This window comes from Vulpes vulpes, chromosome 2, assembly GCF_048418805.1.
Source record: "Vulpes vulpes isolate BD-2025 chromosome 2, VulVul3, whole genome shotgun sequence".
Taxonomy (NCBI): Eukaryota; Metazoa; Chordata; class Mammalia; order Carnivora; family Canidae; genus Vulpes; species Vulpes vulpes.
In genome coordinates this window covers 118886827-118912293 of record NC_132781.1, presented here as the reverse complement: position 1 = coordinate 118912293, position 25467 = coordinate 118886827, and the positions used below count along the sequence as shown (strand labels likewise).

The window sequence follows — 25467 nt, the reverse complement described above, 5'->3', positions numbered from 1 at the left end:
TTTTTTTTTTTTTTTTAAGATTTTACTTACTTATTCATGAGAGACACACACACACACAGAGAGAGAGAGAGAGAGGCAGAGACACAGGTAGAGGGAGAAGCAGGCTCCCTGCAGGGAGCCCGACATGGGACTCAATCCCGGGTTTCCAGGATCACACCCAGGGTTGAAGGCAGCGCTAAACCGCTGAGCCACCGGGGCTGCCCTTGATTTCAGGATTGTGAGTTTAAGCCCTATGCTGGATAAAGTTTACTTAATTAAAAAAATATTTTAAAAAAGAGAGAAGCTATTGCTAAATAAACTTTAACACTATTGCTAAATTAGGTAGTTCTTCTGAATGTTAAATTGGATATTAAGTACATAGGTGTTGATCATATCAGTGTCTAAAATCTTTTATACTTTTGTATAAAATATTTCATAAAAAAGGTAAGTTTTATTTATTTATTTAATTATGGTTGTTTCCAAATATTTCTAAGACTGGAAACTAGTGTATTTATACAGGATACCAGAGTTATCAAAATTATCTTAGAAAACATTAAATTGGGGCACCTGGGTGGGTGGCTTAGTCGGTTAAATGTCTGCCTTAGGCTCAGGTCATGATCTCAGTCATGGGATCAAGCCCTGAGTTGGGATCCCTGCTCAGCAGGGAGTCTGCTACTCCCTCTCCCACTCTCCCCACTCATGCTTGCTCTCTCTCAAATGAATAAATAAAATCTTAAACAACAACAACAACAACACTAAATTAAAATTATGGTCTTGGTTTACTCCAAGACAGCTATAGAAAAGACCATATTCTCCACAATACCTTGTGCTCTCCCTTTCCAACTAGGGCCTGGCAGATGGCTCCTGTAAAGAAGGGTGGCAAGAAGACCATTCTGCCACCAACAAGGTAGTGACCTAAGAATATACCATCAACATTCACGAGCGCATCCATGGAATGGATTTCAAAGTTAGCCCCTTGGGCATGCAAGGAGATCCAGAAACTTCACATGAAGAAGATGGGAACTCCAGAGGTGCATACTGACACCAAGCTCAACAATGCCATCTGGGCCAAAGGAATAAAAAATGTTCCATACAGTACCTGTGTGCAGTTGTCCAAAAACATCAGGAGGATGAAGATTTGCCAAACAAGTTCTATACACTGGTTACCTGTGTACCTGTCACCACTTTCAAAAATCTACAAACAGTTTATGTGGATGAGAACTAATGGCTGCTTATCAAATAATGGTATAAAACTGAAGCAAAAAGAAGGGCCATATTCCCTAGCTGGAAAAAGTGCTAAGCGGTTACAATTACTAGGCTGAACATCCTATATCTATTTTATGTTCTACATGACTGGCACTATTACTTTAGTTCTTCTCTAAATATTTCTGCCAAATAAGAAGCCCTTTATTTTATTTATTTTTAATTCTGAGAACATCTATAAGGGGATGGGTATGACCCAGTGCAGGATGTCCAAGTCAGGACAATTAAGGGCATCCCCAAGAGAAAAAAGAGAGCATGAATGGTATCTACAGGGGTGCCTAGGCAGCTCAGTCAGTGAAGCTGTCTGCCGTCAGCTCAGGTCACGATCTAGAGTCCCAGAATCAAATTTAGGTCATGCATCTTTGGCAGGAATGTCACATACACATGACGATGTATTATACGTATGTGTCTGTCTATACACACACACACATATTCCCTACCTACATTCACTGATCACACTGAGAAACTCTGGAAGCAGTGAGACTCCAAGAGCAACGAGCACACCTAGCCTCCAGATCTTGATTTCTAAATACCATTTTCCAGTAAACAGAACTAGGAATCCTTGGAAAAATAGGTGATTACAGGGCCAGAGCAGGGTAAAAAAGAAAAAGCCAGAGATACCTTGGGGTGCCAAAACAAAGTACTCAAAGAATGATGAGAAAAAAAAGAAAAAAACCTTGAGTATTAAAATAAATGATAATAAATTATTATAATCCACCTGAGTAAAATAGGAAATCATAGGTCCATATAAATTTACATTTAAAAACGAGTAACTTAAAAATTTGCATAAGGGTGTGGAACCTAGACTCCAAAATAGCTCCCAATGATTCCTGACTTCTAATATTCATACTCCTTAGTCCTCTCTTCCACTTTGTACCAAGAGTGGTCTGTGAAACCAACAGAATATGACAAAAGCAATAGCATGCCACTTCTGAGATTAGGTTATAAAAGATATTGTGGTTGTGTGTGTGTGTTCTCTCTTGCTCTCTCTCTCTCTCTCTCTCTCTCTCTCAGGGCACTCTAAGGAAACCATCTTTTTTTTTTTAAAAAAAAAGATTTTATTTATTTATTCATAGAGACACACAGAGAGAGAGAGAGAGAGAGAGAGGCAGAGACACAGGCAGAGGGAGAAGCAGGCACCATGCAGAGAGCCTGACGTGGGACTCGATCCAGGGTCTCCAGGATCACGCCCTGGGCTGCAGGCAGTGCTAAACTGCTGTGCCACCGGGGCTGCCCAAGGAAACCATATCTTAAGCATACTCAAGCAGCTCTATGGAGAGACCCATGTGGGTAGGAAATGAATCCTTTAGTCCAGTAATTCACAAGGAACTAAGATCTGCCAACAACAATGGTAGTGAGCTTGGAATGGGATCCTCTAGCCTACAGCAAACTTAACTTCTGGCAATAGTGTGGCTGCAACCTCAAAAATGACCCCAAGCCAGAATCACCTAGCTGTAAGCCATTTTCAGGTTTCTGATCATCAGAAACTATATCATAATAAATATTTAAGTAGCTAAGTTTTGGGGTACTTTGTTCTGTAGCAATATATAAATGATACAAGCAGGATTAAGTACATATTCTCAAAGTATCTCCCAATAAATTACTTATTCATTACAAAGACAAAAAAAAAAATTAACTCTATAGTAGGGAACCCTGGTAGACATTATCTTAATCAAGCAATGGAAATGAAAATTCTCAGTAACTGGTCAAATTTAAATTGCATACCATTCAACAGGACGCAATGAAAAGAATCCAACCAAAATCACATACCACTTGATAGTCTGCAAAGAGGGCAACACAGCATTACTTCATTGACATTCCTGCCAAAGACCCACGACGTAAATCTGATCATAAGGAAACAGATCCAAAATGAGGGACACTCTGCAAAGCAACTGGACTCTAACGTTTTAAGTGTTAAGGTCATAAAGTCAAGAAAAGACTAAGGAATTAAAAGAGACCATAGATAAATAACAAAATGCAGGAAGTAACTCTGGACTGGGTTCTTTGCTATAAAGTACGTTACTGGAACAACTGGCAAAACCTGAATGGGGTTTGAGGATTATATGGCAGTAAGAGCTCAATGGAAATATGCTAATTTTGGGACATCTGAGTGGCTCAGCGGTTGAGCCTCTGCCTTCTTGAGCCTCTGCCTTTCGCTCAGGGTGTGATCCCGGAGTCCCAGGATCAAGTCCCACATCAGGCTTCCTGCGGGAGGCCTGCTTCTCCCTCTGTGTCTCTGCCTCTCTCTCTGTCTCTCTTGAAGAAATAAATAAATCTTAAAAAAAAAAGTTACTAATTTTGAAGGCTGTACTGTGATTATGTGGCAGAAATGTCCTTGTTTCCAAGAAATACAGATTAAAGTATTTAGGGTTGATGAGACATGTTAATAACTTACTCTGAAATGGTTAAAGAAAAAAATGTTCTAGGACAGCCTCGGTGGCTCAGCAGTTTAGCGCTGCCTTCGGCCCAGCGTGTGATCCTATAGACCCAGGATTGAGTCCCACGTCGAGCTCCCTGCATGGAGCCTTCTTCTCCCTCTGCCTGTGTCTGTGCCTCTCTCTTTCGCTCTGTGTATCTCTCATGAATGAATAAATAAGATCTTAAAAAAAAAAAAAGGAAAAAGGAAAAAAATATTCTAGGGGCACCTGGGTGGCTCAGTGGTTAAACACATCTGCCTTCGGCTCAGGGTGTAATCCTGGAGTCCTGGGATCGAATCCCACATCGGGCTCCCTGCAAGGAGCCTGCTTCTCTCTCTGCCTGTGTCTCTGCCTCTGTCTTTCTGTGTCTCTCGTGAATAAATAAATAAAATCTTAAAAAAAAAAAAAAAAAGAAAAATAGTCTAGGTATTGTATTTGCAACTTTGCAACTGTGGCAGTTAAGTCACAGTGACGATATTAAAAACTACCTTTTGGGATCCCTGGGTGGCGCAGTGGTTTGGCGCCTGCCTTTGGCCCAGGGCGCGATCCTGGAGACCCGGGATCGAATCCCACGTCAGGCTCCCGGTGCATGGAGCCTGCTTCTCCCTCTGCCTGTGTCTCTGCCTCTCTCTCTCTCTATCATAAATAAATAAAAATTAAAAAAAAAACTACCTTTTATGTAATCCTTATTTCCTTTCTACTCACCCTCCACGGGTTTGCAGGGTAAATGACACCATCCTCATTCTACAGACAAGGAAGCTGAAGCTAAAGGAAACTACGGAAGAGACTTGCTCAAGGCTACAGGGCTACCGCATGACTCAATAAGTATGTTACTCCAAAATCCTATTTTTTTTCATCATATCACTTGCTGTCAGCACTGAATGTTATTGACAAAAACTGAATGTCTACTATGCATCAGATACTAGAAATAGGAGTAAATGACAGGGACTTTGCCTTGGAGAGCTCAGTCCAGAGGAGGAGAATAATCAATCATGTCTACATACTAAGAAATAGTTCTATAGTGGAACCCTACTGCCTGCATGCCTGGGGCATGCTACACAGAAAGGCCATTTCTGTTGGGTGTCTAAGGATGAATAAAGAATTCAGGAGGAGGGGGTGGGGTGAGAGGACATTCCCTGTAAAAGGAAAAGCACAAAGACTAAAGGAAAATGATTCTAAGAAGGACCAATTAGAACTGCTTGAATTACAGTAGCATTTTTCATGAAACACTAATATGTACTATATGAATAAAGGTGGCAATATTTTTTGTCCTAAATTTTACCTAACTTTTAATACATGTTTTTAAGAAATACTACATATTTCTACAGATTTAAAGCAATAATTTGCCTCAAGAAACTGGAACACAAAACAAACAGGTGTGTTGTACATCAATCCTGATGTACAAACAGGATTTAAACATGGGTATTATCAATTTAACTCCACTGATCTATCCAGTTTCTTGTCATAATTCAATTTATATTTGAGATTTTTATTTTTTTAAAATATTTTATTTATTTATTCATGAGAGACACAAAGAGGGAGAGGCAGAGAGACACAGGCAGAGGGAGAAGGAGGCTCCATGCAGGGAGCCCAATGTGCGACTCGATCCCAGGACTCCAGGATCATGCCCTGGGCTGAAGGCAGGTGCTAAACCGCTAAGCCACCCAGGTGTCCTTCTATATTTGAGATTTTTTAAAAAGATTTTATTTACTTGAGAGAGCAAGCACATGCCAGGTGTAGGGAGGGGCAGAGGGAAAGGAAGCAGCAAGCTGCCCACTGAGCAGGGAGCCCCACGTGAGGCTCGATCCCAGAACCCTGAGATCATGACCTGGACCGAAGGCAGACACTTAACCGAATAAGCCATCCAGCACCCCTGTATTTGAGATTTAATCAAAGCTTACTATTCTGACTATACTAACCCATTCTTCATGAGTTGTAACTAGAACACGAAAGGGTTTGTTTTTTTTCCCCCTAAAGATTTGAGAGAGCAAGCGAGCATGAGGGAGGTGGTCAGAGGGAGAAGCAGACTCTCCACTGAGCAGGGAGCCTGGTGCAGGGCTTGATCCTGGGACTCTGGAATCATGACCTGAGCTGAAGGCAGACAGCTTAAGCAACTGAGCCACCCAGGAACCCCCAAATTTTTTTAAAGATTTTATTTATTCCAGAGAGAGAGAGGGGAGAACACATTGGGGGAGGGACAGAGGGGGAAAGAGAAAGATACTTAAGCAGACTCTGCTCTGAGCACAGAGTCCAAAGCAGGACAGACTCCACCACTCACACACTCAGTGTGACCATGACCTGAGCCAAGAGTCTGATGCTTAACTGACTGTGCCATTCAGGTACCCCTAAAATAGAAAGCCTTATTTATTTTTTTTAAAAGATTTTATTTACTTTTTCATGAGACACACAGAGAGAGGCAGAAACATAGGCAGAGGGAAAAGCAAGCTCCTCACAGGGAGCCCAATGCAGGACTTGATCCCCAGACTGGAATCACTCCCCGAGCCAAAGGCAGACACTCAACCGCTGAGTCAAGGCATCCCAAATAAGAAAGTTTTAAATGAAAAACAAAGTCCTTTGATTCTTAAGTCACCTAAATAGATGTGACAATAATGTTGAAAGTAGCTTAACTGCATGAATAATGCCAAATATGTAGTTTGTAATCTTTTGCTACAGTGTACCTATTTGAAACAAATTTTCATATTATACTGTAATGAAAACAACATACAGTAACATATTTAGTGAAACCTTTGATGAAGGTCTCTATTGTTACATAAGAAAAATACCATTTTTAGTTTGCTCCTTCACAACAAAATGTTTCATCTTAATATATTTTGTTTTTTAAATAATTTACCTAATTTTGTGCTTCTGGTATTACATTTTGATTACATACTTTAATTAATTCACCCAGGACCATTTGCGCTGTCAATCTTAACCCAAGTGTGCATTGTTTCACAAACTCTTATTTGTATTGAAAAGCATTCTAATAAATTTGGGAAACACTAGATATGAGAAAGGAAGAGGTATCAGTTTATCAGAAGCTAAGGGAGGGACACCTGGGTGACTCAGTGGATGAGTGCCTGCCTTCCACTCCAGGTGCAATCCCAGAGTCCCAGGATCAAGTCCCGCATCAGGGCCCCTGCAGGGAGCCTGCTTTTCCCTCTGCCTGTGTCTCTGCCTCTCTCTGTGTCTCTCATGAATAAATAAAGAATAATCTTAAAAAAAAAAGAAGCTAAGGAAAATGAGTGATAACATAACTTATATAAATTAAATAAAAGCTGAGGAAGTATCCATTGAATTTGGCAATTAAGTAATCACCAGTGACCTTCCTAAGTCCCAGAATGGTGAATAGACTATTCTTTTAAGAATTTTGGCACTGCAATGATAGAAATGGGAGGAATAAAGAAGAGGAAGGGACCAGCAGTAGCAGACTAGGAGAGTTAAAAAGTGTTTTTGTTGTTGGTTTTTTTTTAGGATGGGGAACTCTTGGATAAGCGTGGATGCTGGGGTGACTTAGAAGAAACTGGAGCTAGGAGAGCAGAGACAATTACTATAGAGCCAGGACCTGGCAGAAAGAATAGGAAAGCATAAGTTAGCTTGACAAAGGGAAAAGTACAGCTTCTGCAGAGACAAGAAGGAAAAAGAGTGATGACTACGGTAATTTTGGAGCAATGGCTGTCTAGAGTCAAGACTGCATGAATCTGAATCCTGGCTCTTCTTACTATACCATATAATCATAGGTAAGTTTGTTTACTTCTCCAAGTGTCTGTTTTTCCATCTAGCCTGGAGAGAACAGAATTCTCAAAGGGTTGTTCAGAAGATTCAGTAATCCTGAAATTGAATGAGTACTATAAAGATGGTAGCTATAGAGTTTTGTTTTTGTTTTAAAGGCCTCAAAGGAAATCTGAAAGAATTCACGTATACGAATTCTACTTTCTCTGTAGAACAGGTAATTGGGTCACCAACTGACATTAAAATAGAATGTTTAAGGATGTAAGACAGTGATTCTTAATCTTCCAGAGATTAAAAAAACCCACTTGGGGATCCCTGAGTGGCTCAGCGGTTTAGCGTCTGCCTTCCGCCCAGGGCGTGATCCTGGAGTCCGGGGATTGAGTCCCACATCAGGCTCCCTGCATGGAGCCTGCTTCAGCCTTGCCTGTGTCTCTGCTTCTCTCTATCTCTCATGAATAAATAAAATCTTAAAAAATAATAATAATAAATAAGTAAATAAAAAACCCATTTAACTCTGATGAAAGATATATGGAGGACAGAACATCCCAACTTTGTATATAGTTTTAAGGGAGTTCATACATACCTCTTCAACAATAAAAAGAGATGTTGAGGAAAACATCTTCTGGTTCCCAGTAACAGTCTGCATAACCCAATTGAACAAAAGAAAAAGACTGCATCCTTTGGATTTACATACCTAACAGCTATATAATGAATGGTACATGGAAAAAAAAAAAAAAAAAAACAGGTTCTTAATCCAGCCCTAGAAAGTCAAATGGCCTTTTTAGATAGTAGCTGAGATGTGTTGCAGTTCTAACATTTTATGATTCTATTAATTGAAATCTCACTTGATTCTGTAGATAGAAAAACTAATGGTACTTTTTTTTCCTTTGTCATAATTAAATATGATTTTGAAGGTTAGCCTGGGAACTTTACCACAAAAACTCTGTTTCTACAGAAAAAACAAGTGTGCTCCTGCATTTCTGGGATGAAGCATGCAGAGGTTCCTGGCACCATCAGGCATGAGTCAGGTATTCCTATCCTGGGAACTGCCTAGGATATTTTAGCAGTCCTCTCTCTGGACTAAAATATCCAGAATTGGACTTTGTCAAAACTTCCTCTTTGTCATTCAGCAGTACACTAATACACACAGAGTTTAAGGCAAACCTAGATTAACTATCCCTTTAATTAATTTAATCAAACCTAGATTAATTATCCTTCAGTGATGATTCTTTAAATCAATAAATAGCAACCTGGAAGATCCAAAGAAAGTTTCTCAATCCAATGAAACTATGTAAAGCAAAAAACATTTCCTAATGATAAATTTAAAAAAAAAATCTTCCTAGAGATTTCAAGAGCCTTATCTTTTGGAGTAAGAAGGTATATGTGCTTTCTGAGAGAGATCTAATCCAAACAGCCATTTTCAGTCAACCATTTATTAAAGTTCACAGTACTCCACAGAACAATTTGATAATATTTTGCCATTCTAACAGGGTAACACTAATATATGGTATCACACAGTACAGTATTTTAAAATAATTATTTTTTAAAAGACTTTATTTGAGAGAGAGTACATGGGTGGGGTGAGGGCCAAGGAGACTCCCCACTAACCTGGATCCCAGGACCCAGGGATCATGGTCTGAGCTGGTCAGATGCTTAACTGACTGAGCCACCAAGGCACTCCTAAAATAATTATTTTTTAAATTTAGTACTATTATAGTGTTATAAAGGTAAGAATCATCCTTTTGTAATCTCCCAATCTTTCAAACATTTTGAAAGTATATAGTCTACAGATAGATGATTCACAACATGAAAAAGAATGTAATGAACAGTAAGACACAAACTTCTGTGGGATCAATCCATCTACTAAATTGGCTTAATCTTGACCACCTACATAAAGCAAAAAATATTTGAAACTTTAAAAAAAGATAGCATATATGGTTTAAATGATTTAACCCTTATACTCCTGATTGCTTACTGAACCTCAACTTTTTAATTCACAAATTAAACTAGTGCCTACCAACCTACCAGAAATGTGTTATTGTTTTTAATTTGAATTGGTTGCCAAAAATCTGGATTTGCGGCTTTCCTTTTAAAGGGGAATAAAAGGGAAGATCTGGCAACACTGGGCCCACAGATCCTGGTAATAGTAACATTTGGAGAGAGAGCAGGATAGCAGCTGCCCTCTTCTGATAGCGTATGTAATGTCTAGTTCCCCCCCAACTCTTTGCTCACTTTTAGAGCTATTGGAATTTGAAATCTTTATCTTACAGAGGTGTTTTTTTTTCTTCTTTGGTGGTAAGTGGGTATCTTTTGAAGGGTCTTAGAAGAAGCTAGCTATAAAAATCTTGATCATAGAACCAATAAATCAAGTGAGGATCTTGGCATTAAAACCATGTATACCAAATGTTAACTATAAATATCAGGATACCGCTAAAATATTACTGTTACGAAAACAGGTTTTAGTATACTAACTTTGGTTTGTCTTCAACTCCTCAAAGAATCAAGACAATCTTTTATCCTTCCAAAGAATAAAGAAATTAACCCTGTATTTCAATATTATGGCACTCTAAGAGTACCTCAAAGCCTCCTGCATCTGTATAACAAAAGAAAAACAGGAAATAAAAAAGGTCTCTGATCAGTCAGAGACCACACAGTTCACAGAACACATGAAGTCATCAGTCAGAGCCTACTGGATCTTATTTTAGACATAATTTTAATAAGCTCCGTGATCTAGTTTCCCAGCCCACAACAGATGAGATGCAGCCAACTGGAAAAGGGCTGGGGGTGGTGCTGCAAGAGGCAGACACTCAAAGCATCAAAATCAAAGCTAAAGACCTATAAAGTCAGCAGAAAACCTCAAAACACAGCAGGCTAGGACCATGTGGTGTAGATATAAACAAGCCCAGAGGGTCCTAATCCCTGCACAGAACTATACTGGATGTTCATAATGACCTTCTTTGGAACACTCTGTAAGTCAGGAGACCTTAAAGTGTGTTATCAAAATAAAGTCCATCACAAGCTTCTGCCAAAAAGACAATGCATTTAAAGGACTGTCAAATTCACAGAACACTATTTCCCTCAAGATGCTGAGTTCTAAAGATGCCACATTGTCAAATGCATTTGTTCTCAGCAAAAGTTTATTAGAACCCAGATGCAGCAGTTCATTATACCTAACATTAACAGAGTATTTTTAAGTAGAACTATATTTTCAGAGAATGATAGTTGAAAAGGTTCAAGATCAAGATCAATTACATAAGCCAAGTAAGTTTTTTTGGGATTCCACTGTAGATACATTACTAGGGCCAAGAAGATAGTAAGAACTAGTCTTACCCATACCTAATTAAGTCTGACTTCAACTTATAATTGCTATTATACAAAATATTGGGGGGAAAAAATCTCCATTTTGTTTTCACAATCTTACTGACTAGTATACCAAAATAAATTTTATTTTTCTATTCCCCAGCAGTCTCAGAAGTTGAGCCATACTTTGAGGAGGGCCCTAAGTTATAAAACAGGGGGGAAAAAAGGCTAATTACTGAGTTTTAAAAGTTCAAAGTATCATTGCCTAAACTTGATCTTATTGAAATTTTTATAAGATATTTTAGAGAAAATCTAGAGAATATGTAGCAACTCAAAAGAAACTAATTACTGGGGCAAGTATATGAGATTAAAGTACATGTTTTGAGTTCCTTTCTCTGAAAAAATAGAAATACATATCAATTAACATAGAGATTAAAAGGTATATTTATTGATCTGCAAATTATCATACATACTCTTCAGGTTTTAGAGTAAGAACATGGAGAGAGGAGTTTAAAAAAAAAAAAAAAAAGCAGTCTTCTACAGTTACAATCTCAAATTGATAACCCATTGAGACCCTATAAAAACTACTAAAAGCCTTAAAAATACACGGACGCCTGGGTGGCTCAGCAGTTGGGTGCCTTTTTTCGGCTCAGATCGTGATCCCAGGATCCGGGATAGAGACCCGCATCAGGCTCCCTGTGAGGCACCTCTTCTCCCTCTGCCTGTGTCTCTCACAAATAAATAAATAAATCTTAAAAAAAAAAGCCTTAAAAATACATATACATTTTTATTTGGATGATGATTCCTCAGTATGCTCCTGTCCCTTAAATAGTTCTTTAAGAAATCTTTGGTTAAATTGCAAGCTCCTTTTAACAAATAACCTGCTTCATTTTAATGCAAGATTTACTCTGAACTCTGCCTTTCTTCATTTGTTAGAAATCAAAGAAGTCCAAACAAGCTAGTAAGGATCTAACCTAATTTACGGTAACCATTAGGATTAATTCCACGTTAAAGGTCTTTGAGCATGAATGAAGTGAAAATCCACTGCAAACTGAGGTGTTTTAATTGTCCAACGTCTGCATTTGCCTTGAGTTTAGGGCAAGATGAATATTTGTTCTCTTCCCGGTACATCTCCATCCCATTGCTCCCGATGGATAATCCCGGGATCTATTTATAAGTGGCTAAAGGTTTAATAGAGCTTCTCCGAGGAGCTAAGTAAAACACCAAACAAAAATCATCATTAGTACTTCTCACTTTTAAGAAAAAGACAGGATAGTAAGAGGCTCCAGGAGTGTTACAATATTGGGGGTACTCTAAATTTAAAGCCAAGCCCATAAGGTAGAATCAGTATACGGAAAACCTTCATACAAATAACTAAATACCCTTTCAAATAGAAAAAATTGAGCAAAATTCCTTCTAAATTCAAAGGGTCTCCCTGAACATATCACGTAATTTACGCGTTAAAATCCGCCGTATAAAGAGGCCGTAAAAGGAAACTTTGTGTAATTCCTTCAGTGGTTTTCAATGTTCAGGTTTCTACTTCTATCCTTGCAAATTTAAGTTTTTCTGTTAGATCCATTCCTATAAAAGTTTAATTTCAGACTACATTTGGCCACCTCAAAGAACAAAACCTTTTTCTACTTCCCTCCTCCCTCAAGAGTCATGTTTGTTTTTTGTTTTCCTTCTGAACTTCCTACTCCTTAAGTTTCTGGACGAGTGGAGTGGACCGAAGTGCGCGGCCGCCAAGAGGTAAGTAAACTCAAGGAATACTTGTGGATCGGACAAAAAGGCTTCCTCCGTGTGCCTGAGACGTGGGCTCCAAGCTCAGGCGGCTCCGAGGAGGGAACCAGGGCAGGTGGGCGGGAGGCGGGAGGCGGGGGACACGGGCAGACGTGGGGCGAGGAGCCCTTTCGACCTCTGTCAATGGGGCAGCTCAGCGCCCCAGCCCAGCTCCCCCTCCCGGCATGGCCGGACAATGGCCCTCTAGCGCAGCAGTCCCAAGCCGGGCAGAGGCCCTGGGACTCCATACCACGCGGGGCCTAGAAAGGAGGCCAGGGAGGCACGCTGAGCCGGCTGGCGAACCTCCGGCCTGAGCGCGGGCTGCGTACCGGGGCCTCTACCGGCGCCATCACTGGGAGTGGGGTGGGAAGGGCGCCCGGCAGGACCATCGCCGCCGGCAGCCGGGTCCGAAGAGGCCGCGAGCCAGGCGGAGGCGACGGCGGGAAGTGCAGGCCGCAGCCTGCTCAGCTAGCCCGCCCAGCGGCCGGAACCCTCAGCCGACCTCCGGCCGCTTACCTTGTGGATTCTCTTCAAAGCCATCGTGGGAGACGGGTGGCGGTGGCCCCCGGGGCGGGGACGGGGACAGGGGAGGGACGGGGAAGGGGCGAGGGGGCGCGAGGCCGCCTCAGTGACCGCGGGTCGGCCGGAGAAGATGGGGAGTTCGGGAGCGCGAGTCTGGCAGGACCGACTGCGGGCCGAGGCCCACTTGGCTCCTGAGCCTGCCGCAGCGGTCACCGCATCACCCGGCGGCGGCCCCTTTATGCGCTGCCGCCCGAGCCGCCGCCGCCGCTGCCGCCGCCGCCGTAGCTGCCTCTTCCACCTATTCTCAGCGCCGCCTCCTCAGCCGCCGCGGATCCCTCCGCCGGGGAGCAAGAGCCCAAGCCTCGGGCTCGGCCGGCGCCGCTCAGTGGAACAGCCAGAGGGACTGCCGGCTGCAGGTGGACGGAGGGACTCGCGGGCGGACGGGCGGGCGGGCGGCGCCGCCGGGGTGGGGCCGCCGGAGCGCGGGGTGGGTCCAGGCCGAGGGGCAGGTCGGGAGGCCCGGGGATTGGCGGGCGAGGGAGGGAGGGCCGGACCGCGCCGGCGGCGGAAGGATACGGGCCGCCCCTGTTGGTGTCTTACGCGCGGTCGCCTTCGCCGCCGCGGCCGCCGAGAGGATGACGCCGCGAAGCGCAGGGGAGCAGTCTCGCGAGATTTATGGAGCGGGTGGTAGATGCTCGCGCGACGGCAACCTTGAGTCCCTTGCCTCTGGTGCCCCACGCGCGTGTTCATAAACGTTTAAAGGCGAATGTTTTCCGCATCCACTTGGTCAGCGCCGTAGTACAGACTGACCCGGGAGGGGGTACAGGTCCACTACAACGTTCCTGTAGGAGGAAGGGACTTGTCCAAGGTCACACAGCCCTACAGAGGCAAAGCCGGGACTTCCAAGCCTCGTGGTAACAGCCTGGGCCCCTGTTGGGGATGTGTCTTTTTTTTTTTTTTTTTTTTTTTTAGCCCGCCTCTGGCCTTTCTTTCTTTTTAAAATTTTTATTTATTTATTCATGAGAGACACAGAGGCAGAGACACAGGCAGAGGGAGAAGCAGGCTCCATGCAGAGAGCTAGACGCGGGACTCATCCTGGGTCTCCAGGATCACGCCCTGGGCTGAAGGCGGCGCTAAACCGCTGGGCCACCTGGGCTGCCCGCCCTTGGCCTTTCTAGCCAAAGCCCCACCCAAGCAGCATGACAAATGCAAGATCTCTTAGGTAGGCCTTGCTTTGCTTGGTGAATTGTTACAAACAAGCACTGCACCAATTAACCTCAGAAAAAAAAACGGTGTACTGTGTGCTCCAGGAATTAAAACTAACCATGTGGTTCAGATCACCGTCAGGAGCTAGCCTGCTTTTTAAGGAGGATGAGACAAATGTGAATTCCCCGAGTAACTAGTATGTGTAGAGCCCTACACCTCGACCAGTGAGATATAAATTCAAGCCTAGGCTGGGAGGTACTTAGCCTGGCTGGAGACAATGGAGAATAATAGTTAAGGATTATTTTCCTGGTGAGTGATGCTCACATTCTCAACTTCATCCCAAGGCTTATCTGATTCTAAAACTATTCTTTCCTATGTCTGGAAGGGATCTTGGAGATCATTGGTTTCTAACCTGAATTTCGAGAGGAGAAACTGGAGCTCCTAAGGGAAGGATCCTGCCAAATGTTACACTGTAGATCAGGGGCAAAACTTACACTGCCTCACTTAGGGAGTAAAGGTTGGACCAGTAGGGAGGGCTAACATGGGCACAGCAAGTCAAAGGAGGCAAAAGCTGCATCTAGTCGTCCAGGGTGGGTATATTTGAGCTTGGAAGTGAAGAGGAACATTCCACATTCCCAAATCTTTTCTTCCTAAGAACTGTGATGGAAGAAGTACAAAAATGCCCATTGATCCTATTTTTAAAATCTTTTCTTCAACAGTTCATTTTTTTTGGGAGGGGTTAGAAAAACAATATTTGTTACAAGAAATACAGATAAGCAAAATGAAGGAAATAAAAGTCAACCATACTCTCATCATTTAATGCTTAACCACTTTTGAATATGGTTTATGCCTAAGTCTTTTTTCCTTATAAATAAATAACATATTTTTCTTTGAAAAAAGTAGAATCAGGGGCACCTTGGTGGCTCAGTTGGTTGGGGGTCTGCCTTCAGCTCAGGTCATGATCCCAGGGTTCTGGGATCGGGTCCCACATCAGGCTTCCTGCTTAGTGGGGAGACTGCTTCTCCCTCTTCCTCTGCCCCCCCCCCCCCCCCCCCCCGCTTGTGCTGGTGCGCACTCGCTCGCTCTCTCACTCAAATAAATAAAATCTTTAAAAAAAAATCATGCCGTAATACTATTTGGTAATATACTTTTTAAAAAATTGCATATATTTAAGATCTACAACATGATGGTTTGAAACAAATATAGAGGCACCTGGTTGGCTTGGTGGAGTATGCAACTCTTAGTCCTGGGGTTGTAACTTTGAGCCCTGTGTTGGGTATAGAGATTACTTTAAAATAAAATATTAGGGGGGATCCCTGGGTGGTTCAGCGGTTTAGCGCCTGCCTTTGGCCCAGGGCGCGATCCTGGAGTCCCGGGATCGAGTCCCACATCGGGCTCCTGCATGGAGCCTGCTTCTCCCTCCTCCTGTGTCTCTGCCTCTCTCGGTCTCTCTCTCTCCCTATGTCTATCATAAATAAATAAATAAATCTTTTAAAAAAATAAAATAAAATATTAGTGCCGCTTGAGTGACTCTGTCAGTTAGGTGTCCAACTCTTGATTTCAGCTCTGGTCATGATCTCAGAGTCGTGGAATTGAGCCCTGTGTTGGGCTCCATGGTGAGTGATTCTTTCTCTCCTCTCCCTCTGCCCCTCCCCCTGCTTGTGTGCATGTACAGGCTCTCTCTCTCTCAAATAAATCTTTTAAAAAATTAAAAATATTAAAAAACAAAATATATAAATATAGTGAAATTATTATTACAGTAAAAATAATAAACATATCCATTGCCTTGCTTTTTTTTTTTTTTTTGGTGAGAACATCTGAAATCTTTGATAATTACTTTTGTAGATTTTATTTTTGTTCTTTTCTATTACATTTTTATTGAAAAATAGTTAATTTAAAATATACACATTATTTTTTTAAAAGCATATAATTGGGGGGGATCCCTGGGTGGCTCAGCAGTTTAAGTGTCTGCCTTCGACCCAGGGCGTGATCCTGGGGTCTTGGGATCGAGTCCCACATTGGGCTCCCTGAGTGGAGCCTGCTTCTCCCTCTGCCTGTGTCTCTGCCTCTCTCTCTGTCTGTGTCTTATGAATGAATAAACAAATCTTAAAAAAAAAAAAAGGGTCAAGAAAGAAAAGAAAAAGAAGGAAGGAAGGAAAGAGAAATAAATAAATAAACAAATAAATAAATAAATAAATTTATTTTAGAGAGAGAGAGCATAAGTGAGTGAGTAGTGGGGAGGAGCAGAGGAGCAGAGAGAGAGGGAGAGATGATTTCCAGCAGATTCCCTGCTGAGTGCAGAGCCCAACATGGGCCTTGATCCCACAACCATGAGATTATGACCTGAGCAGAAACCAAGAGTCAAATGCTTAACACACTGAGCCATCCAGGTGCCCCTTGAAAATCTACTTTTAAAATAAACAATATATAGTAAAATTTCCTGTGTCAATACACATTTCTACTATATTTTAATGGTCACATATTCTATCATGTAAACGGACCATATTTATTTAACTGGTCATGTTTCAGGGAACATTACTGTTTCCAGAGTTATTTCCACTTTTTACCATTAAAAATATTACTGTAATGGATGTTCTGTAGTTAATCTTTTGTAATTTTAAGAGTGCTTTTCAGAGATTTTTGCATGTATGTTCATAAGGAATATCAGTTTATAATTTTCTTTTCTGTAGTATCTTTTTTTGTATATTTTTTTATTAGAGTTCGATTTGCCAATATATATGATAACACCCAGTGCTCGGCCTGTCAAGTGCCCCCCTCAGTGTCCATCACCCAGTCACCCCAACCCCCTGCCCACCTCCCTTTCCACTACCCCTTGTTCGTTTCCCAGAGTTAGGTGTCTCTCATGTTCTGTCTCCCTCAATGATGTTTTCACTCATTTTCTCTCCTTTCCCCTTTATTCCCTTTCACTATTTTTTATATTCCCCAAATGAATGAGACCATATAATGTTTGTCCTTCTCTGATTGACTTATTTCACTCAGCATAATACCCTCCAGTTCCATCCACGTCGAAGTAAATGGTGGGTATTTGTCGTTTCTAATGGCTGAGTAATATTCCTTTTGGTCGGTCTTTCACTGCATTTGTATCTTTAGGGTAAATCCCCAGCAGTGCAATTGCTGGGTCGTAGGGTAGCTCTATTTTTTTTTTTTTTTTTTTTTAGATTTTATTTATTTACTCATGAGAGTCACAGAGAGAGAGGCAGAGACACAGGCAGAGGGAAAAGCAGGCTCCCTGTGGGACTAGATCTGGGTCTCCAGGATCACGCACGCCCTGGGCCGAAGAGGGCACTAAACCGCTGGGCCAGCGGGGCTGCCCATGGGTAGCTCTATTTTTAACTCTTGAGGAACCTCCAGTTTTCCAGAGTATCTGTACCAGTCACATTCCCACCAACAGTGCAAGAGGGTTCCCCTTTCTCCACATCCTCTCCAACATTTGTTTTTTCCTGTCTTGTTAATTTTCACCATTCTCACTGGTGTGAGGTGGTATCTCATTGTAGTTTTGATTTATATTTCCCTGATGGCCAGTGATGTGGAGCATTTTCTCATGTGCTTGTTGGCTATGTGTCTTCTGTGGTGAAACTTCTGTTCATGTCTTTTGTCCATTTTATGATTGGATTGTTTGTTTCTTTGGTGTTGAGTTTAATAAGTTCTTTATAGATCTTGGATACTAGCCCTTTATCTGATATGTCATTTGCAAATATCTTCTCCCATTCTGTAGATTGTCTTTTAGTTTTGTTGATTTTGTAGTATCTTTAACATGTTTTCATATCAAAGTTTTTCTGGCCTCATGAAATAAGTTGGGGAGTGTTCCCTCTTCCTTGTTTTGAAATTTGTAGGATTGTTATTTTCTTCTTCCTTAGATAAATATTTGGAAGTATTCACCTGTGAAACCATCTGTCCCTGGAGTTTTTTTCACAAAAAGGGTTTGATAATAAATTCAATTTTTAAAAAAAGTATGGGCTATTTAGATTTTTTTCTTGTGTCCATTGTGATACTTGAATTTCCTAGTTTCAGTTTTGTCTTTTTTTTTTTTTTTTTTAAGGATTTGGGAGGACTTTTTTTCACTTTTTTTTTTTTTTAAGATTTTATTTATTTATTCATGAGAGACACAGAGAGAGAGGAAGAGACACAGACTGCAGGTTCCATGCAGGGAGCCCGACGTGGGACTTGATCCCAAGTCTCCAGGATCATGCCCTGTACTGAAGGCGGTGCTAAACCACTGAGCCACCTGGGTTGCCCTCAGTTTTCTTTTTACAGACAACCCCTCCAAGGGGACCCCAAATTCAAGGGATTTGTCCATTTCACTTATGTTGTGCAACTTATTAGAATAAATTAAAGATACTCATAGTATCTTATTGTTCATCTTACTATCTGTAGCATCTACAAAGATGTCCCTTTTTGTATGCCTAATGTTGGTTATTTGTGTTTTCCCTTTTTTCTTGATAAATCTTGCTGGGAAGTTATCAGTTTTATTAATCCTTCCAAAGAACTAACTTTAGCCTTGTGTTTTTTTCTATTTTCTATTATATTGTTTTCCGCTCTTATTTTTATTTTTTTCTTCTAAGTATTTTTAATATAATTTGTTCTTCTAGCTTCTTTTTTTTAAAAGATTTTATTCATTTATTCATGAAAGACGCAGAGAGAGACTCAGAGATATACGCAGAGGGAGAAGCAGGCTCCCTGCAGGGAACTCTACTCTGGACTTGATCCCAGACCCTGAGATCACAACCCCAGCCAAAGGCAGATGTTAACCGACTGAGCCACCCATGTGCCACTTTAAAATAGTTTCTGATTTCCCCTTCGACCAAGGGTTATTTTCAAAAACCTTGAAATTTATTAGTCATCAGGGAAATGCAAATTAAAATCATTTTTTTAAATTAATTTTTATTGGTGTTCAATTTACCAACATACAGAAAAATACCCAGTGCTCATCCCGTCAAGTGTCCACCTCAGTGCCCGTCACCCATTCCCCTCCAACACCCGCCCTCCTCCCCTTCCACCACCCCTAGTTCGTTTCCCCGAGTTAGGAGTCTTTATGTTCTGTCTCCCTTCCTGATATTTCCCAACATTTCTTTTCCCTTCCTTTATATTCCCTTTCACTATTATTCATATTCCCCAAATGAATGAGAACATACACTGTTTTTCCTTCTCCGATTGACTTATTTCACTCAGCATAATACCCTCCAGTTCCATCCACGTTGAAGCAAATGGTGGGTATTTGTCGTTTCTAATTGCTGAGTAATATTCCATTGTATACATAAACCACATCTTCTTTATCCATTCATCTTTCGATGGACCCCGAGGCTCCTTCCACAGTTTGGCTATTGTGGCCATTGCTGATAGAAACATCGGGGTGCAGGTGTCCCGACATTTCATTGCATCTGAATCTTTGGGGTAAATCCCCAACAGTGCAATTGCTGGGTCGTAGGGCAGGTCTATTTTTAACTCTTTGAGGAACCTCCACACAGTTTTCCAGAGTGGCTGCACCAGTTCACATTCCCACCAACAGTGTAAGAGGGTTCCCTTTTCTCCGCATCCTCTCCAACATTTGTTGTTTCCTGCCTTGTTAATTTTCCCCATTCTCACTGGTGTGAGGTGGTATCTCATTGTGGCAAATTAAAATCATAATGAGGGATGCCTGGGTGGCGCAGCGGTTTGGCACCTGCCTTTGGCCCAGGGCGCGATCCTGGAGACCGGGGATCGAGTCCCACGTCGGGCTCCCTGCATGGAGCCTGCTTCTCCCTCTGCCTGTGTCTCTGCCTCTCTCTCTCTCTCTCTCTCTCTGTGACTATCATAAATAAATAAAAATTTTAAAAAAATGAGCAGCTCAAGAAAACCTCACAAGTTATTAAGACAGTAACTCCCTTAAATAAACAAGAAACAAAAACACTCCATGGTATTCCAAGACTTTATGTCACAGAACTACAGTCTAAACCAGGTGTAGGGATCCCTGGGTGGCGCAGCGGTTTGGCGCCTGCCTTTGGCCCAGGGCGCGATCCTGGAGACCCGGGATCGAGTCCCACGTCGGGCTCCCGGTGCATGGAGCCTGCTTCTCCCTCTGCCTGTGTCTCTGCCTCTCTCTCTCTGTGACTATCATAAATAAATTAAAAAATTAAAAAAAAAATAAACCAGGTGTAGAGGGGTTCAAAGTCTCTAGTAGGAATGAGAAATACTGTCCCTACTCTGTCCATGGAGGAAAATACCATTATGCAAATGAGAACTTCCTCCTGGTGAAATAGTCTGAAAAAAGGAGTTGGTTGTGCACTCTTGTGCTTCTTCCTTTCTGAGATCAGTGGTACTGAGAGGTAGTGTGTTACAGTGCGGTGGTGATTTAGAACTAGGGCTTTGCCATCAGTGGATTCAAGCTCTATTCTGCTATTTACTCATAGCGTGAGTTTACGCAAGTTACTTGAACTCTTGAAACTTGTTTTTTTCTTGTCAGTAAAATGGGGTAAATATTAGCATCTTCATGGGATTATGAGATTAAAAGGTATATATAAAGTTCCTGGCCTGAAGGAAGTGTTTGTCAAATGTTACCTATGATGATGATATGATAATTTTCCTGAGAAAAGCAGTATCATAGAAGACTGGCCTCAATCAATCTTCTTCCCTTGAGAGAAGTCTACCAGTTCAGTCCCTGGGAAGCTGGGATTGGTGGCCTGTTTTGGGTTCCCAGAACCCTCAATTACTGCTCTTTCCTGTGGATCCTGTGGCAGGGATGAAAGTGCATCAACAAATGGTGGATGGCTTCCTGCAGGGTCAACTCACGTTTAATAGGCAGCAATCTTGGGGGCTTTCAACCTGAATAACAAACAGCCTGATCATTCAGTCTACAGACAGTCCCCTAAACTCCCTCTGAATCCTGGAGGGGAGGTGGAAAGATAAAGAACCCTTGAATGGAAGGCTATGCATATACATGTCCACCAATTCTTATTATTTATTTTTTAGAAGATTTTGTTTACTGATTTGAGACAGAGAGCAAGAGAGGAGAGAGGGAGAGCAAGAGAGAGAGAGAGAGAGAACGAGTGCAGGAGCAGGGAAGAGGGGCAGGGACAAAAGCAGGCTCCACAGAGAGCCCAACCTGGGGCTCATCCCAGGATCCTGAGATCATGACCTGAGCTGAAGGCAGACACTTAACCGACTGAGCCACCCAGGTGTCCCTTTCTTATTCCTTATTATTTGGTATTATTCGAAGAGAAAGATTAAACAATTTAAAAATGTGACTGCTGGTTGTGAGTTTGAGCCACATGTTGGGTGGAGAGATTACTTAGATAAGTAAACTTTAGGAAAAAGATCTAGACAGATGAAGACCGAATTTTTAACAGTGCTAATTTAGTTATTCCTGGGTAATTGCATGGGTAAAGTGAGGGAAGATTCTTTGATTTTTGCTTTACAGACTCATACATTATTTACATTTTAAAATAAGCATGATTTTATTATTAACAACAACAAAAATAGAAAAAAAAATTCTTTGTCTTCCATGGGGTTTCCTAAACCACCCCATGGATGTTGCCTCCCTTCCGGCTCGGTTGGTAAAGAACAGAGGCTTCCAGCCAGTGGTGCCCAGTCTAGATGATGGTGTTGCAGATGGCCCTCCAGTTTACACTAAGGAAATTGCACTTTTTGGTTGAAATCCATCTTGTTTATTTTTTTTTAAGATTTTTATTTATTTATTTATGAGAGACAGAGAGAGGCAGAGACACAGGCAGAGGGAGAAGCAGGCCATGCAGGGAACACAACGTGGGACTCGATCCCACGTCTCCAGGATCACGCCCCTGGCTGAAGGGGGCGCTAAACCGCTGAGCCACCTGGGCAGCCCGAAATCCATCCTGTTTATTTTTTATTTTTATTTTTTTTTTCCATCTTGTTTAAACAAGAAAGCAGACAAAACTTCAATGCTATGGTCTCGCAACCTTGCAACATTAGCACTCCTCTGGGGAAAGAACTGGGATTTAGCAGTGGAAGCTCCGCGTGAACGTTATCACATTTGAAATGTCTATTGTTACCGACGCCCTAGAAGCATTCCTTTGGAAATGCTTTCCTTTGGAAAGATCTTCGTTCCAGGAAAAGTAAACCATTGGACAGTCAGGCAGGGGGGCCGTGATAGGCGAGGCTGGGTTTGAGAAGCAACCGCGGGCGGCGCAGGAGAAAGCAGCAGAGCCCCTCCCTGCAGCCTTTGGCTGGGTCTTGTCCCAGGGTCGCTCTCCGGAGGGGTGGGGCCTGCGACCCACGCAAACAGCATCCTCCCCCTGCAGCCAGTCCCCCTGCAATTCCAGAACCACGTGGATTTAGATGGATCGCTGGCCTCCAAGGAATTTGAATAGCCAAAGAGATGAACATCAGAAAAGGCGGGGAGGACACTTGGGTGGCTCAGCGGTTGAGCGTCTGCGTCTGCCTTGGGCTCAGGGTGTGATCCCAGAGTCCAGGATGGAGGCCTACATCGGGCTCCCCGCATGGAGCCTGCTTCTCCCTCTGGCTGTGTCTCTCCCTCTCTCTCCCTGTGTGTCTCTCATGAATAAATAAAATCTTAAAAACAACAACAAAAACTTAAAAAAACTGCAGAAACTCAGTGGGCAAAAGCAGTTTCTGGAGTCAGATGGACCGGGTCCAATCCAGCCACACAACTCTCTAGCTCTGTGGCCTTGGTGTGTTACTAAGACTCTCTCAGCTTCATTTCCTCATCTGTTACCTGAGGACAGTAACAATACAGAGATAATGATCTGCATAAGGTGCCAAAACAAAGTGTCTGGCATACTTGGTAAGTATTCAATAAATGAGATTATTCAGGTTCTTGATGTTAGAAGAGAAGGAGGGTGAGTCAGGAGTAAAAGTTTGATTATCTTTGTGTCTCTTTGCACGGGATTATTCAGGAGCAGGATTAGATACCATGATTAAGGGACAGTGACTTCGGTGAGGTTGCTTCAGCATGGCTAGAGGATAGAGGATGGTGAACATCATGAGGAGATCAGCTGAGCTTTAGGATCAAATTCTAGGTATTCTTGGGCAGGATCAAGTGTCTGTCTATTACCTAATTACCCTGAGCCATTTGGGTTATTCATATGAAGATGGCACACACAGTTGCTGTAGTCAGTTAAAAATCTGGGAAACTTTTTAACATGTATAAAAAAGAATTAATCTTTTTTCATGTAAAAGGAGCTCTTATAAGCACTGAAAATTCACAAATAAAAAAAATACAGTTGGCCAATAAATATGTGAAAAGTTGTCCAATTCAATGGTGATTAAATAAATGTAAATGGAAACAATTTTTCACCTCACACACTGGCAAAGAATAAAAGGATTAAAGACAAATAATACAATTTTTTAAATGAATGAAGGACTTGAATATTTTTTCCAAAGAAGATAATACAAATAGCCAATGAGCACATGAAAAGATGTTCAACATTATTAACCATCAGGGAAATGTAAATCAAGACCACAATGAGATACCACCTACTAGGATGACTATAATAATAATACTGATTTTTTATATATATTTAATATTTTATTTATTTGACAGAGAGAGCACAAGGAGGGGGAAAGGCAAGGAGAGGGAAAGGGAGAAGCAGGCTTCCTGCTGAGCAGAGAGCCGACACAGGGTTCATTCCTAGACCCTGGGATCATAACCTGAGCCGAAGGCAGACACTTAAGTGACTAAGCCACCCAGGCACCCTCTTTGTTTAAGAGGGCTCCATGCCCACTGTGAGGCTTGAACTTATGACCCCAATTAAAAGTAGCATACTCTACCAGCTGAGCCAGCCAGGCATCCCTCTAATAATGATAATGATGATGATGATGATGATATTAACATAATAATAAGGATTGGTGACAATGTGGAGAAACTAGAATCGTCGTACACTGCTGGTAGGAATTTAAAATGGTACAATTGCTCTGGGAAACAGTTGGTTAGTTTCTCAAAATGTTAAACAGAATTTTCACAGGACATAGCGATTCTACCTCCAGCAATCTACCCAGGAGAAATGAAACTGTAAGTCCACACAGGCTTGACCTGTGAGTGTTCATAGCAGTGTTATTCACCAGAGCCAAAAAGTGGAAACTTTGTGTTGCTTATCAATTGACTGATGAATACATAAACAAAATGTGGTGTATCTATACAATGGAATACTATGTAGCAATAAAAAGGAACAAAATACTGATACGCGCTACAACATGAATGAACTTCAAAAACATTATGTTCAGCCAAAGAAACCAGACACCAAAGAACACATTAGTCCATCCATGTGACATATCCAGAAAAGGGAAATCTACAGAGACAGGAAGATTCATTGTTATGGAGGGCTGGAGTGTGATTAAGGAGTGACTAGGGGATGGGATGATAAATGCATTCTCTGGGATGCCTGAGTGGCTCAGTGGTTGAGCATCTGCCTTTGGCTCAGGGCGTGATCTCCAAGTCCTGGGATCGAGTCCACATCGGGCTCCTTGCTTGGAGCCTACTTCTCTCTCTGTCTGTGTCTCTGCCCCTCTCTCTATGTCTTTCATGAATAAATAAATAAAATCTTTTTAAAAAGGGATGTCTGATTCCAAGACAGTATGCAGTCCTGTGGTCTACTTGGAAATTCGTATAGATAACATTTCAAGGGAGATGCCCTGTTGGTTTTGACTGGATATTCATATAAACTTTTTAAAGAGATGAGTGATAGAGCTAATCCTTATCTGTAAGTTTTGAATTTATATCGTTTCTTCCCATGTACAAAACCATTTTTTTCCTACAAAAAAATAAAAATAAAAAATAAATAAAAAAGGGATGTCTGGGTGGCTCAGTAGTTGAGTGTCTGCCTTCAGCCCAGGGCATGATCCTGGAGTTCCAGGATGGAGTCCCGCATTGGGCTCCCTGCATGGATCCTGCTTCTCCCTCTGCCTTTCTCTTTCTGTGTCTCTCATGAATGAATAAATAAAACCTTTAAAAAAATCGTTTTTAAAAAAAAATAATTCTAAAATTAGTTTTTGGGATGTATGCAAATTCTATAAACTTACTAAAAATCATTAAATTGTACCCATGAAATGAGTGAATTTGATGATGTATAAGGTATATTACAGTAAATTTTTAAAAAAAGAAGAAAAAAAGAATTGGTAATGACCAACATATTATTGGAAGTGTCAAGAAATAGGTAACCTCAAGGTTTTTTCTAGAGAACAATCTCTCCGTATATACAAAAATCTAAAACACGCACATCCGTCGACCTACCACTTTTACTTCTATGAATTTATTCTAAGGAAATAGTTACTTGGGCAGAGA

General features: G+C 41.7%; 2 protein-coding genes across 6 annotated transcripts in view; one reads left to right on the top strand and one right to left on the bottom strand.

Annotated features, from left to right (window-relative positions):
• The window catches only part of UBE2D2 (ubiquitin conjugating enzyme E2 D2), a 54225-nt gene extending 40607 nt beyond the window's left edge, over positions 1-13618 (bottom strand). The window contains exons 1-2 of one of the 4 annotated variants that reach the window (XM_072749696.1): positions 12984-13489; positions 3013-3086 (exon numbers count right to left, since the gene is read on the bottom strand). Coding sequence is in view for 1 of the 4 variants with exons in the window: in XM_026017307.2 (XP_025873092.1) it covers positions 12984-13007 (24 nt within the window). In the remaining 3 variants the exon portion in view is untranslated. Of the gene's footprint in view, positions 1-3012; positions 3087-3637; positions 3842-12983 lie in introns of those variants that run through there. The other 3 variants (XM_072749697.1, XM_026017307.2, XM_026017317.2) reach the window with 3 other exon arrangements.
• Positions 7129-25467, top strand: part of STING1 (stimulator of interferon response cGAMP interactor 1) — a 66969-nt gene continuing 48630 nt past the window's right edge. The window contains exons 1-3 of one of the 2 annotated variants that reach the window (XM_072749685.1): positions 7129-7396; positions 8344-8416; positions 12394-12437. The gene's annotated coding sequence lies outside the window, so the exon portion shown is untranslated. Of the gene's footprint in view, positions 7397-8343; positions 8417-12376; positions 12438-25467 lie in introns of those variants that run through there. The other variant, XM_072749690.1, reaches the window with a different exon arrangement.